Below are 16,384 nucleotides of genomic sequence, written 5' to 3'. Positions count from 1 at the left end.
AAGGAACAGGCACATGTTCAACTTAAGCAAAAGAAAAATGCAGTGAAAGAATGTCGGGCTGTTTTGTGGAACGTGAGAGTGGAAGCCATAGCCAGACCTCATTTATTCATTCACTAATTAGTATGTTTCTCCAGGAGACATTGGAGATAAAATGGCCAGCAGATACAGTCTCTGTCTATACTAGGCTATAAACTCAGGCTGTATATGAGCAAATAATCCAACAAACATGGATCAGGTTTACAATGGCAAACAAGTAGCTCTGTGCTTTGCGGTATTTTGTTGTCTTGAATGACAAGAAAGCTGCCTAGTGGCTGTACATAAACTTTCAGCTCTGACATCACCTAATTAAGGTATTATCTAATTACTGATAATTACTAATTGTCAAATCCCTGGAGAGAGGGTTTAATTGGCCTGTGCTGTGCTTAGTCGCTCAGTCGTGTCCGACTCTTTGCGACCCCATGGACTGTAGCCCACCAGGCTCCTCTGTCCATGGGCTTCTCCAGGCAAGAACACTGGAGTGGGTTCCCATGCCCTCCTCCAGGGGATCTTCCCAGCCCAAAGATGGAACCCCGGTCTCCTGCACTGTGGGCGGATTCTTTACTGACTGAGCCACCAGGGAAGCCCTTCGGTTGGCCTAGTGAGAGTCAAATATCGATTGTGACTCTGTGAGCTAAGGCCAGGGCAGGGGAGGATGGAGCCATGGTGCTGATACAGAAGTTGGACCCACTGGCTGAGCAGGGACTGTGAGTCATGAACAATTCTCATAGAGTTTACACCCCAAGTTGTATACGTGTTTGAATTCCACTGTACTGTTTCCCTGAATCTCCTGTCATATTTACCATTCTTCCCCTCTTGCCTCCCACCCGTGGGATTTGTCCAAAGATCTCCCTTGATTCTTTTTTTTCCCCAGTACTCTTCCTCTTGGAATGTCATGGCTTTGAATACATAGGTTAATCCAAAGTCTTTATTTCCAGATCTTATCCACTTCCTAAAGCCTGCCTCACAAGTTCATTTGTACTATAGACCTCTCCACTTGGTATCCCACAGGGGAGAGAATATATGTCCAGAATGGCACAGGTTATTTGCCCAAATGTTTCCATCTAATTGTCTTGATGCCAACTCTCTACTACTAATCGTGTTGACTCAGAGCCTTAAGATTATCTCTGTGTCCACCCTCAAAATTTCTTTTCTCGCGTCTCATTATTCATTGAGCCCTTTTCATTTAGCTTCCAACTCATATCTCACATTCATTTATTTTTCCTCATTATTGTTTCCCAGGCTGAAGTTGAGACCTTTATTACTTCTTTAAATTGTTGAAATAATTGCCCAATTGTCTACTAGTAGCCACTCCTCACTCCAGACCATACAAGGTTCAACTTTCAGTTTAGTCATCCTAAAGCCTTGCTGTAATCTCGTCATCCTTCTGCTGGATATTTCTCTTATTTATCAGATAAGACTCAGAAGTCTCTGTAAAATATAGAATTGGTACTAGGATTGGTACCCACTGCAACTAAGAGAATCTAAAATAACAATGACAGAAGTTTATTTGTCTGAATGTTGTCAGTCTAGAGCTGGTATGGTGATCTAGAAATTAGATTCCTTGTAACCAGCTGGTCTGATGCATATGACTTACTCTTAGGGGCCTTTCATGTTCTATCATGGCTGCTGAGACTCCAGTGATCACAGTTGTGCTTCATGTGGCCAGAATAGATGAAAGGCAGAAGAAAGGTTTGCATGCATTTTCAAGAGGCTTCCCAGAACTGATTTTTACTGGCTGAAACCTAGACATCTGTGTATGTCAAACTGCATGAAAGAGAACAGACATTGATGTAGGTAGCTATAAGTCTACCACAGACTCCCATTCAATGTCATTTATATTTGTCTCAACCTAACAGAGAGTGAAAAAGTTGGCTTAAAGCTCAACATTCAGAAAACTAAGATCATGGCATCTGGTCCCATCACTTCATGGGAAATAAATGGGGAGACAGTGGAAACGGTGTCAGAATTTATTTTTTTGGGCTCCAAAATCACTGCAGATGGTGATTGCAGTCATGAAATTAAAAGACACTTACTCCTTGGAAGGAAAGTTATGACCTATCTAGATAGCATATTAAAAAGCAGAGACATTACTTTGCCAACAAAGGTCCGTCTAGTCAAGGCTATGGTTTTTCCAGTGGTCATGTATGGATGTGAGAGTTGGACTGTGAAGAAAGCTGAGCGCTGAAGAACTGATGCTTTTGAACTGTGGTGTTGGAGAAGACTCTTGAGAGTCCCTTGGACAGCAAGGAGATCCAACCAGTCCATCCTGAAGGAGATCAGTCCTGGGTGTTCATTGGAAGGACTGATACTGAAGCTGAAACTCCAGTACTTTGGCCACCTCATGCGAAGAGTTGACTCATTGGAAAAGACCCTGATGCTGGGAGGGATTGGGGGCAGGAGGAGAAGGGGACAACAGAGAATGGGATGGTTGGATGGTATCACCAACTCGATGGGCATGAGTTTGAGTAAACTCCGGGAGTTCGTGATGGACAGGGAGGCCTGGCATGCTGCAATTCTTGGGGTTGCAAAGAGTCAGACACGACTGAGTGACTGAACTGAACTGAACATTTCCATCTTCATTACCTATCTTGATTTTAAGCATTCTGTCTCTCTATGCTAGGTTCAAATCATTCTTTTTTGTTTCTACTTGTTTTAGGGTAAATTTGAAGTAACTATAAAAAGAAGTCTCTAGTTTCAGAGGCTCAAGTCTGATAGAAGTGTATTTATCTGACGTATGAACCAGTGGGTCTAGGCTGACTGGATAACTCTGCTTTTAGGGTCAATGAGAAACTCAGGACCCTCATTATCTTATAGTTGTATTCATCTTCCTAATCAAAGCCAGTCAGTACCATTTTTGTCTTCTAGTCCACTGGAAGGGGGAAATGGTTAATTCTAGGGAAGGTGGCCTGTCTTTAAGTTAGAGGTGACCTGAAATTTGCATATGTTGTATCTGCTCACCGCCTACTGGTTTGGTCCTGTGGCCATTCCCAGCTTCCAGAAAGACTGGGAATATAGGTGTTGGCTGGATGGTCATCTGACCAGGAGGAAGCATAGACAGATTTTGAAAAGACAGCTTCCATTCTGTCACATTCCAGTACCTGTCTGCACGTCAAGGTAGTTCAAGTGACATTTCTGCAAAGAAGCTTATTCTGAACATTGAACCCAAAACCATAATTCTTATAACTAATAGTTATCCAGAGCTGATTCTATGCCAGGAACTAGAGAATGTGTTCCACTTTAACACTTTTCAAAATTCTACCAGTTTTGTCCTCATTTTCACAGATGGAAAATTATAGCTCACACAGATTAAATGATTAAGCAAAGATTATGTCAACAGTGGGTATTGGAATCATGATCTGTACTTCTGAGCTCCACTCAGAATTGTATCTCCTGAGTGGAGTCCTGGGCATCTGCTTCATGGTGCATCACTTGTGATTTGTCTCAATTCCTTCCTGGACTGTGAGCTCTTGAGGCCAGGCCTGATTCTTCTCTTAGCCCTCATTGTGTCTAGCAAAATATCTTGTATGTGAGAGGCTTTCATTAAATGTTTACTGAACAAATGAATTGTCAGCTTAAAAAAAGTTCTAAATTCACAGATAATGTAAATGAAGAATCATTTGGATTGGATATGATGCAGTGTGAAGACATCAGTATGTTTCTTTTATATGGAAATTGGCATGATGACCTTACTCACAACCTGTTCCACAGGACTGTGTCTACACACTTACAGTCAATTACATTTGTCTTTGTGAAATCTTTTGATGTTTTGAAGAAATTGGAATGTATGAAACTAAGATCTATTTTCTTTTAAAATGCCCCTATTTATTTTATCAAGTTTTCTTTTGCTTCTTATCATGGGTTGTTCTTATCATTAAATAAACATTCATTTGTATAACAACCTCTATTTGTAATGGGAAAAGAAATAGTTAAAACAGTTGTATTTATTTCCCATTAAATATTTATTGACATGAGCTGCTGGAGACCAATTAAAGTACTCAGTATCTGTATAGAAAGCTGGGAAGCATTAGCTTTCCATATTTTTAATGATTCATTACAGGCCACAGCCATATTGAAAAATAATTGATAAAACTAAAATTATTTAAAAGTATAATCTAAGCATAGAAATTGAATTGGATATTTTCATCCTGAGGCTTTACTCTGCTTTAGAAATAAAATTACAAAAATGCATTTTCCTCAGAACCTATATATAAGGTGAGATAAATATCTAATTTCAAAAAATATGTCTTTAACTTGTATTTGAAACCCTAGGATGCTGTCCATGTGTGTGTGTGTGTGTGTGGTTCTATGGTTGTTGGTAGGGAAATCTGCTCAAATGAAATGGTTTAATTTGAGTTTCCCTATTTTATGATGTTAACTGTGGTTTCACATAGTTATGGATTTCTTCTCTTGTCAGTTACCTGTTTAAGACTTCTGTTTCTATTGCTTGGGAGTTCCTTTTGTATTCTGGTTGTATTATGGATATGAGCCCTTTGTCAGTTACATGTCTTGAAACTATGTTCTACCATTTGAAGTTTTGCCTTTTAATTCTCTTATGATGTCTATATAGATATGCTTACAAGTAGAGGTGGTAATCAAATATTTAACTATTGAGAATAGTGTGGAGATTGATAACTCAGAATAGTATGCAACTACTAAATACCAGGTTTATGTACAAGAATTTTAAGAAATTACAGCATCAGTTATCATGGAAGGAATGGGAATTTGTCAAAGACATTGTTATTTGTTGTGTACATCCATACTACTGCATATTAGGATCAGTTGAACTTGAGTAATGTCTGAAAAATTTAATGAAGAAAGCATGCTACAGTGCTGCTTACATGGTTCTATTTGTTAAAAAGAGTTCACGTAGCTTGGTTGGTTTGTGAGCATTGATCTTGGCTGTTTCTGATGGGTAGAGTTGGAGACAGTACTGTTGGGAGGCCCCCGTGAATGTTCGGTTTGTTACAAATAGCATTACTGCATCAATACTTTAAAAAAATCTAATTTCTAATGAAATTTAGAAAAATTTAAATGTATAAAGGGACTATCTTATTTTTATTCCCATACCCCTCTGTATAAAGGGGAAGATTAAATCTATTTTGGACTCTTTGTGCACAGTAGGTCCATGTTGATCAAAGACATGTCATCCCAGATGACTGTTGAGAGTTTTCAGCTAACCTGTACCATATCCATCTAAGCACATATTTCCAAGAGCAGGAGAACAAGAGGTCAAGAATGAAGTTATTCATTTCAAATGCCCAATTCTAGCAGACTGTGATTTCTAACGCCTCAACTCGTCCACTATTTTATTATATGCTCCTTCAGGGCAAGGTTGTTTATTAGTTTCATCATGTACCCTAGTTCCAAGGTTAGTGCCTGAAACTAGGCACTAGAGATAGTAAATGCTTACTGATTGATGCATACTTTAGGGTGGTAGTTAAAGAGTTTTTCATTTCTTTAATTGTTCTTCAGTGGGTTATCTATTTGGTTCTAGTTTATAGAGCACCATGCTTTTATCTCTGCTTATCCTGTGATTGTGCAACACTGTGATTACTTTTACATGCACCTATCTTCCCAATAGGACTGTGAGTCACTCAGGGGCAAAATCTGATTTTTATTCATGTTCTTTTCTATATCCCATGGAGCAATTAATTCAGTAAAATTATAAATACAATAAGTTGTTGAAAAATGTGTTTTATTCTCTCAGATCAGTGCTTTTAATAGTATGACTCCAACAATTATTTTATCACACAAGCAACTCATTGACTCTACTATCAATTTTGTATTTCTCTGATATCACTTTGATCCCATGCTGTTTTAAACTCTGTGATATGTCATTATAATCACTTTATTCATTCTCTTGCATACAGCCTCAACTTTTCTCACTTCTCTTTAAAATACTTGTCTACTCTCTCTACACTTTACCTGTGGGATGCTTCCCATTTAAAAGACTTTAAATACCTTATGTGTGCTAATGACTCAAAATTTATATATTTAGCCTGAATCTTTCCTCCAAAGTTCAGACTCCTACATCTAACTGCTTACTCTGCATCTTTGTTTGGATGGCCGTGGTCATCTCAAAACATGTTCATATGACCCAGCAATCCCACTCCTGGGCATACACACCGAGGAAACCAGATCTGAAAGAGACACGTGCACCCCAATGTTCATCACAGCACTGTTTATAATAGCCAGGACATGGAAGCAACCTAGATGCCCATCAGCAGACGAATGGATAAGGAAGCTGTGGTATATATACACCATGGAATCTTACTCAGCCATTAAAAAGAATTCATTTGAATTAGTTCTAAAGAGATGGATGAAACTGGAGCCCATTATACAGAGTGAAGTAAGCCAGAAAGATAAAGACCATTACAGTGTACTAATACATATATATGGAATTTAGAAAGATGGTAATGATAACCCTATATGCAAAACAGAAAAAGAGACACAGATGTACAGAACAGACTTTTGGACTCTGTGGGAGAAGGCGAGGGTGGGATGTTTCGAGAGATCAGCATCGAAACATGTATATTATCTAGGGTGAAACAGATCACCAGCCCAGGTTGGATGCATGAGACAAGTGCTTGGGCCTGGTGCACTGGGAAGACCCAGAGGAATCGGGTGGAGAGGGAGGTGGGAGCGGGGATCCGGATGGGGAATACATGTAAATCCATGGCTGATTCATGTCAATGTATGACAAAAACCACTACAATATTATAAAGTAATTAGCCTCCAACTAATAAAAATAAATGGAAAAAAAAGAAAAAAAACATATTCAGTGCTGAACTTATTCTCTACCCTTACCCAAATCTGTTCCTCTAGCAACCTTTCCCATCTTGGTAAATAGCAGTTCCATCCTTTCAGTTATTCAATTCAGTCATGACTCCTTTTGCTTTTCCTCTTATGTCTATTTCTCATTGGGCAGTCTGGTTGGAGTTAATGTCAAAACACACCTATTATCTGGACTCTTCCCTTTAATTATTTTCTATAATTCTGATCCAAGCCAAATTGCCTTTCACCTAAGTTTGTGTGTGCTCTTACCCTTGCTACCTGCCCAAACGCCAGCTCTCAGCACAGCATCAGGATGAGCCAGTTAAGATATACGTTGGATTACGCCACTCCTCTTGTCAAAACCCTACTGTAGCTTCCTGTCTCATCCAGAGTTAATTTGGCTCATTGTCACCTCTCTGACCTTACTACATGCATCTTTTCTCTCCTGCCTACATTTCTTCAGCCATAGTTAGTCTGATTCCACTTTCTTGGAGGAAATAATGTTTTAGCTTAAATTGAACCAGCACTGAAATACGTGAGGAGATAAATCAATTTTCAGCATAATGAAGTGATGCTGGATTTTACCTATAAAGAAGACATATACCAATATGACTCCTGCCAACTATGACACAGGTTTTTCTTTTTCAAGGGGCTAAAATTTCTTTGATATCATGAGAATTATGTTTCTCAACCAAGAGTATGATAAGATTAATCTAGGAGGCATGGAGGTACATATATATATATACATGTATATATATGTATATATATAATATGTTACATATATCTACATATATATATTATTTTACTGATTTTTGTATGTGTGAAACTTTCTCATTAAGGTAATTTTTAAGGAAATAGATAACACTTAGCACTGGAAGTTTGATTAATTGAAATTTGGAAGTCATAGCTGTAATTACTGTTTTTTTCTTTTTTTGGCTTAGGTCACCATTTTCAATCACAAAAGAATTCATCTTGAGATTCAATCAAACAAAAAATCCAAAAGAGGAGGAAGAACTATTGGACATAGCTAGAAAAAACATTATCAAATGTAAGGTAATGACTGTTTGGTTACTTAGTATGTGAACTTTCTCTTCCAGTTGGTGGATGATTATATGTTCTAAAATATTGAAAGAAAAAATAAGGATACATATTTCTTTAGTTATAAGTAAACATAGTTAAAAATACTAAATGCAAATTAAAGTTAAAGTTTATGACCAAATTATTCAATGTCAAATGGCTTTGGATGAAAATTACTCATAAAATTTTTGGGGAATACAGCTGTTGACACTAGTCCAAGAGTCCACATCAAAATATCAAAGGCTGATAAGTAAATATTTATTTATGAAAATTCTACATTTTACTGAAAAAATGTTAACAAACACATCTTGTTTTTTTTTTTTTAAAGGACAGAAAGGCCTTCTAAACATTCGCTATACATGCACAAAGTATTCTGTTCTTTCTCTGTAACAAACCATTCACCTAACATGTTAAATACGTTCTTTAAGGATATATCATTAATTCACAAATTTTCAAACAATATAAAAACAGAATAGAATGTAAAATAAATCTTTGTTTTACCTTTTCTTAATTAGACACCATTTAAGTCTTGACAGAGAAATAATAGGCACATGATTTTGCTATAATACTAAATGACTGGTGAAATAAAAACTGCACAAAACAAATGGATAAATCAAGCCATCTTTTTCTGTGGCAGTTATTTCCCAGTATTTTACTCATGGTTGACCATATATTTAAATTTTAAAAAAAAATCCATGATAAATGTTGATTAGAAAAAACAATTCAACATCCATTCATGATTAAAACTCTTACCAAAGTGGGTATGGAGGGAGCATATCTTAACATATTAAAAAGCCATTTATGATAATCCACTGGTGGTTCAGACAGTAAAGAGTCTGCCTGCAATGTGGGAGACCTTGGTTTGATCCCTGGGTTGGGAAGATTCCCCTGGAGACAGGAACAGCTACCCACTTCAGTATTCTGGCCTGGAGAATCCCCATGAACAGAGGAGCCTGGCAGGCAACAGTCCATGTGGTTGCTAAGAGTCAGACAGGACTGAGCGACTTTTACTTTTCACTTTCACAGTCAGTGTAATACTCAGTGGTGAAAAACTGAAAGCCTTACTGCTAAATCCTGAAACACAACAAGGTTGTCCACTCTCACCTCTCCTATGTAGCATAGTGTTGGAAGTTCTAGCCATTGCAGTCAGACAAGAAAAGGAAATAAAAGGTATCCAAACTGGAAGAGAAGAGATAATATTGTCATTGTGTGCAGATTACCTGATACTCTATACAGAAAACCTTAAAGCTGCCACACAAAAACTATTAGAATGGATAAATGAATTCAGCAAGGTAGTAGGATACAAGATTAATATATAGAAATCTGTTCCCTTTCTTTACACTGACAAGGAGATATCAGAAAGAGAAAGCAATGGAAAAAAAGCAAAGCCATTTAAAATTGTGTTTAAAAAAAATACCCTAGAAATAAACATGACCTAGGTGATGAAAGACTTGCATGCTGAAAACTATAAAACATTGGTAAAGGAAATTGAAGATGATTCAAAGAAATGGAAAAGTATCCAATGCTTTGGATTAGAAGAATTAGTATTGGTAAACTAGCCATACTACCCAAAGCAATATACAGATACAATGCTGCTGCTGCTGCTGCTAAGTCACTTCAGTCGTGTCTGACTCTGTGCGACCCCATAGACGGCAGCCCACCAGGCTCCCCTGTCCCTGGGACTCTCCAGGCAAGAACACTGGAGTGGGTTGCCATTTCCTTCTCCAATGCATAAAAGTGAAAGTGAAGTCACTCAGTCGTGTCCGACTCTTAGCAACCCCATGGACCACAGCCTACCAGGCCCCTCCATCCATGGGATTTTCCGGCAAGAGTACTGGAGTGGGGTGCCATTACCTTCTCCGAGATACAATGCAATCCCTATCAAATTACTCATGATATTTTTCACAGAGTTAGAACTAAATCCTGAACCACAAAAGACCCAGAATTGCCAAAGTAATCCTGAGGAAAAAAGAACAAAGCTAGAGGTATAACCCTTGCAGACTTTAGACAATACTACAAAGCTACAGAAATCAAAACAGTGAGTTATTTGAAAAACAGACATATAGATCAGTGGAACAGAAGAGAGAACCCAGAAGTAAATACACACACCTATAGTTAATCTTCGGCAAAGGAGGCAATGATATACAATGGACGGTCTTTTCAGCAAGTGTGTTGGAAATACTGGGCAGCCACATGTTAATTAACAAAGTTAGAACATACCCTCACACCATAAACAAAAGTAAACTCAAAATGACTTAAAGACTTAAATATAAGCCATGAAAGACTTAACTATAAGACATGACACCACAAAACCCGTAGGAGAGAACACAGACAAAACATTCTCTGAAATAAACTGTACCAGTGTTTTCTTAGGTTAGTCTCCCAAGACAATAGACAGAAAAACAAAAATAAACAAATGGGACCTAATCAAACCTAAAAACTTTTGCACAGCAAAGGCAACCATTCATAAAGTGAAAAGATAACTTACAGACTGGGAGAAAATATTTGCAAGTGATGTAACTGACAAAGGATTAATTTCCAAAATATACGAACAGCTCATGAAGCTCAATATTAAAAAATGAACAAACAAACAAACAAAAAAAACCCCAAACAACCCAATCAAAAAATGGGCAGGGATTGAACTAGGCTTTTCTTCAAAGAAGACATACAAATGACCAACAGGCACATGACAAGATGCTCAACATCACTAATTATTAGAGAAATGTAAATCCATACTGTGATGAGGTATCACTTCATGCTGGTCAGAATGATCTTCATCAAAAAGTCTACAAATGCAGGAAAGAAAGCAGAAGAAAATGAACCCTCCTACACTGTTGGGAGGAATGTAAATTGGTGCAGCCACTGTGAAAAATGGTTTGGAGTTTCCTTAGAAACTTAAAATAGAGTTACCATATGACCCAGCAATTCCACTCGTGGGCATGTATCTGGAAAAGATGAAAAGTCTAATTCAAAAAGATATATGCACCGCAGTGTTCATAGCAGCTCTGTTTACAATAGCCAAAACATGGAAGCAACCTAAGTGTCCATTGACAGATGAATGGATAAAGAAGATGTGATATATTTGTGTGTGTATATATATATATATATATATATATATATATATATATATATATATGTGTGTATGTGTGTGTGTGTGTATTTATGTGCATATACATATACATATATATATTGCTAAGTTGCTTCAGTCATGTCCAACTCTTTGTGACACTGTAGACTGTAGCCTGCCAGGCTCCTCCGTCTAAGGGATTCTCCAACTGGAGAGGGTTGCCGTGCCCTCCTTCAGGGGATCTTCTAGACACAGGGATTAAACCTATCTCTTACATCTCCTACATTGGCAGGCAGATTCTTTACCACTAGTGCTATCTGGGAAGCCCCAAACTGTGGTACATCCATACAATGGAATATTACCAGTGATTTAAAAAAGAGCTAGCAAGCTATCTTCCTCCATGAAGAGTCATGGAGGAAATTTAGACACATATTGCTAGGTGATAGAAGCCAGGCTGAAAGGTTCAATGCTGCCTAATTCCACCAAACAGTGCTTTATAAAAGGCTCGTGGGGAAAGGCTCATGGTTTTTATGGAGACAGTAAAAGATCATAGGTTGCCAATGCTTGCATCAGAAGAGAGACCTAATGTAAAGTTAATGATAAGGTATCAAATATTGGCCCATCAAGTATAGCAAATGCACCTTACTAAAACAAGCTCTTAGTAATATGGGAAACTGTCGTTGTGCTGGAATGAGGGGATACATGAGAACTCTGTACTTTCTGTTCAGGTATCTCTGTAAGCATTAAAACTACCCTGCTAATTCCAAAAAATAAACTCACAAACAACAGGTGCTCAACACATTTAGGGGCATTTTGAGTTTGTTTCTTATTTTGATTAAAACTACTTCACCTACTTTCCCCTGCCCACTCCTTTTTTGTCCTACTTTTCTGTTAATGTTTACCAAAAAGATAACCTATATAAAGAGGAGTAATCCAAGGTGCCTTCCAGAGTAATTCCTTTTTGCATATGAAGGTAAAGTATTCCTCATAGAAAGTGGGAAAATACTTCCTTCAGTTATTAATCCAATTAAAAATAATGAGTGCTAAACTAAAATTACCAACCAAAATACCAAAGATGAGCAAGACAAACATCCCCAACTTTTTCCATGAGAAGAAGTCCTCTCTGCTCATTTTAAGAGAAAAAGAGTCCTGGGAACACAAAAATCAAACACATTGATGTACTGGAACCAACAATACCAGATGTGTTCCTAATGTCAGGGACATATATTGCAAGTAAAACAGTGATAATATTGAGAACTAGGGTGACTGAAGAATTGTGAATCCTTGAGAATGGAAGATTGGGGAAAAACATCATTAAAGCTTTCCTTGCAGGGAAGTGGATTAGAGGGACCATCAAAAGCACAGAAAATAGTATGTATAACTTCACAGTCATAAGGACAACATCATGTTGCAAGTATTTACTGTAACCTTGTAGTAATTCTGATGCTACATTGTCATAAAAAGTGAGGTACCCAAAGAGTGCAGGTATAAAGTAAGTGAGAAAACTTAAAGGAATCGCTGTACTGGTTACATCCTGCATCCCTTTCTTAGAAGGGCTTTGAAATCCACTGTTATTTTTTAAAATTAATTTATTTATTTTAATTGGAGGCTAATTACTTTACAATATTGTGGTGGTTTTTGCCATACATTGACATGAATCCACCATGGGTGCACATGTGTTTCCCATCTTGACCCTCCCTCCCACCTCCCTCCCTATCCCATCCCTCTGGGTCATCCCAGTGCACCAGCCCTGAGCGCCCTGTCTCATGCATTGAACCTGGACTGGCGATTCATTTCACATATGATAATATACATGTTTCAATGCCATTTTCCCAAATCATCCCACCCTCGCCCTCTCCCACAGAGTCCAAAAGACTGTTCAATACATCTGTGTCTCTTTTGCTGTCTTGCATACAGGGTTATCGTTACCATCTTTCTAAAATCCATACATGTGTGTTAATATACTGTATTGGTGTTTTTCTTCCTAACTTACTTCACTCAGTATAATAGGCTCTGGTTTCATCCACATCATTAGAACTGATTCAAATGCATTCTTTTTAATAGCTGAGTAATATTCCATTGCATATATGTACCACACTTTTCTTATCCATTTGTCTGCCGATGGGCATCTAGGTTGCTTCCATGTCCAAGCTATTGTAAACAGTGCTGCGATGAATATTGGGGTACACGTCTCTTTCAATTCTGATTTCCTTGGTGTGTATGCCCAGCAGTGGGATTGCTGGGTCATATGGCGGTTCTATTTCCAGTTTTTTAAGGAATCTCCACTCTGTTCTCCATAGTGGCTGTACTAGTCTGCATTCCCACTAACAGTGTAAGAGGGTTCCCTTTTCTCCACACCCTTTCCAGAATTTATTGTTTGTAATAACAAACTATATAACAAAAGTATAAAAGTATAACAAAAGTAACTTTTTGATAGCAGCCATTCTGACCAGCATGAGATGGTACCTTATTGTGGTTTTGATTTGCATTTCTCTGATAATGAATGATGTTGAGCATCTTTTCATGTGTTTGTTAGCCATCTGTATGTCTTCTTTGGAGAAATGTCTGTTAGTACTTTGGCCAATTTTTTGATTGGGTCATTTATTTTTATGGAATTGAGCTACAGGAGCCGCTTGTATATTTTTGAGATTAATTCTTTGTCAGTTACTTCATTTGCTATTATTTTCTCCCATTCTGAAGGCTGCCTTTTCACCTTGCTTATAGTTTCCTTCATTGTGCAAAAGCTTTTAAGTTTAATTAGGTCCTATTTGTTTATTTTTGCTTTTATTTCCATTACTCTGGGAGGTGGGTCATAGAAGATCCTGCTGTGATTTATGTCAGAGAGTGTTTTGCCTATGTTCTCCTCTAGGAGTTTTATAGTTTCTGGTCTTACATTTAGATATTTAATCCATTTTGAGTTTATTTTTGTGTATGGTGTTAGAAAGTGTTCTAGTTTCATTCTTTTACAAGCGGTTGACCAGTTTTCCCAGCACCACTTGTTAAAGAGGTTGTTTTTTGTCTATTGTATATTCTTGCCTCCTTTGTCGATGATAAGGTGTCCGTAGGTACGTGGATTTATCTCTGGGCTTTCTATTCTGTTCCATTGATCTATATTTCTGTCTTTGTGCTAATAGTATACTGTCTTGATGACTGTGGCTTTGTAGTAGAACATGAAGTCAGGCAGGTTGATTCCTCCAGTTCCATTCTTCTTTCTCAATGTTGCTTTGGCTATTCGAGGTTTTTGTATTTCCATACAAATTGTGAAATTATTTGTTCTAGTTCTCTGAAAAATACCGTTGGTAGCTTGATAGGGATTGCATTGAATCTATAGATTGCTTTGAGTAGTATACTCATTTTTGCTATATTGATTCTTCTGATCCATGAACATGGTATATTTCTCCATCTATTTGTGTTAACTTTGATTTCTTTCATCAATGTTTTATAGTTTTCTATATATAGGTTTTTTGTTTCTTTAGGTATATTTATTCCTAAGTATTTTATTCTTTTCGTTGCAATGGTGAATGGAATTATTTCCTTAATTTCATTTTCTGTTTTCTCATTGTTAGTGTATAGTAACAAGGGATTTCTGTGTGTTAATTTTATATCATGCAACTTTACTATATTCATTGATTAACTCTAGTAATTTTCTGGTACAGTCTTTAGGGTTTTCTATGTAGAGGATCATGTCATCTGCAAACAGTGAAAGTTTTATTTCTTTTTCTTTTTTTCCAATCTTGATTCCTTTTATTTCTTTTTCTTCTCTGATTGCTGTGGCTAAAACTTCCAAAACTATGTTGAATAGTAGTTGTGAGACTGGGCACCCTTGTCTTGTTCCTGACTTTAGGGGAAATGCTTTCAATTTTTCACCATTGAGGATAATGTTTGCTGTGGGTTTATCATATATGGCTTTTTCTTATGTTGAGGTATGTTCTTTCTATGCCTGCTTTCTGGAGGGTTTTTTTTTTTTTTTTTTTAATCATAAATGGATTTGAATTTTGTCAAAGGCTTTTTCTGCATCTAGTGAAATAACCATATGGTTTTTATCTTTCAATTTGTTAATGTGGTGTATTACGTTGATTGATTTGCAAATATTGAAGAATCATTGCATCCCTGGGATAAAGCCCACTTGGTCATGATGTATGATCTTTTTAATAAGTTGTTGGATTCTGTTTGCTAGAATTTTGTTAAGGATTTTTACATCTATGTTCATCAGCGATATTGGCCTGTAGTTTTCTTTTTTGGTGGCATTGAAGTTCACAGTTTATGGGCAGGATTGAGGTGTGCAGAGGAATGAAAAAGTTGTGATTGGTATGGCACAGGCATTCTCTTTGGAGAAATGAAAGTGCTTTGGTTTACAATCATCTATAGTATTTGAAATCTGGACGTACTGTTCTGTATAATTCAATGTTAAGGGACACGAGGTGGAGCATTTTTTATTACCACAAGAGCAAAGGTCAGCATAAAGAAAAACGACAAACTCCTTGTGTAGCCAAGAAGGCCTGTTTTAGGAGGAAGTGCAAGAGGGAACACCATGCCAACACAAATGATCATCGGTGTGTCTCCATGAAGATACCAAGACCCACCATAGTCTCCAGATAAAAATTCTGAAATAGCACCAGGAAGCCGTTTTAATGATGAAAAGAGAAGATGACATAGCTCCAAAATGTTCTGAATTACTGTGGTGCTTGCCACCACCACCTTTTCAGGTAGTCCAAATGCAAAGAGTCCAGGATCTTCGTAAGATGTCACCGTGGTCTGAATACACAAACTAATCAGGAGATGAACTGAGTGAGAAGCTGGGAAAGTGACTGTCAGCAGCAAGAAACTAAATGCAAGGATACCAGAGTGAGCCAGAACAAGAGCCAAGCCAAGGGCGCCACTTCCCGTGATGGCATGATCACATTAAACACTGAGAGGCCATATGGAGCACCAGGGGACCTCTGCATGTGAACTCCGTTGCTTTGATTATGAGCATTACTCAGCCATAAAAAGGAATGAAGCAATACCGTTTTTAGCAATATGGGAGGACCTGGAGATTATCACCTAAGTCATGCAGAGAAAGACAAATATCTTACAATAACATTTATGTGTGGAATCTTAAAAAATATATACAAATTAACTCTGTTACAAAACAGAGTCAGACACACAGACATAGAAAACAAATTTGAGATTATCAAAGGGAAAAGTGGTGTGGAGAGATAAAGAGTATGGTATTCGCAGATACACGTTACCATACATAAAATAGATGAGCAACAAGGACTTACTGAAGAGTGCAGGAAACTTTACTCAACATCCTATTATAACCTGTAATAGAAAAGAGTCTGAAAAAATATAGAGAGATGTATATATGTGTAACTGAGCCACTTGGCTGCATATCTGAAAGTAAAACAATATTGTAAGTTATCTATACAAAAAAAAATAAATGAT

The 16,384-nt window shown here is 37.4% G+C and overlaps 1 protein-coding gene and 1 pseudogene across 1 annotated transcript in view; one reads left to right on the top strand and one right to left on the bottom strand.

The window, feature by feature from the left end:
• Nucleotides 1-16,384, top strand: part of TMEM232 (transmembrane protein 232) — a 249,098-nt gene that overhangs the window by 21,009 nt on the left and 211,705 nt on the right. Inside the window, exon 2 of the mRNA XM_061149508.1 lies at nt 7,755-7,866. Coding sequence (XP_061005491.1) covers nt 7,755-7,866 — 112 coding nt within the window. The remainder of the gene's footprint in view (nt 1-7,754; nt 7,867-16,384) is intronic.
• Nucleotides 11,969-16,250, bottom strand: LOC133061544 (solute carrier family 38 member 6-like; annotated as a pseudogene).

This window comes from Dama dama, chromosome 9 (genome assembly GCF_033118175.1).
Source record: "Dama dama isolate Ldn47 chromosome 9, ASM3311817v1, whole genome shotgun sequence".
NCBI lineage: Eukaryota > Metazoa > Chordata > Mammalia > Artiodactyla > Cervidae > Dama > Dama dama.
Note: the sequence above shows the minus strand (reverse complement) of the source record. Positions and strands in the feature narration are given on the sequence as shown.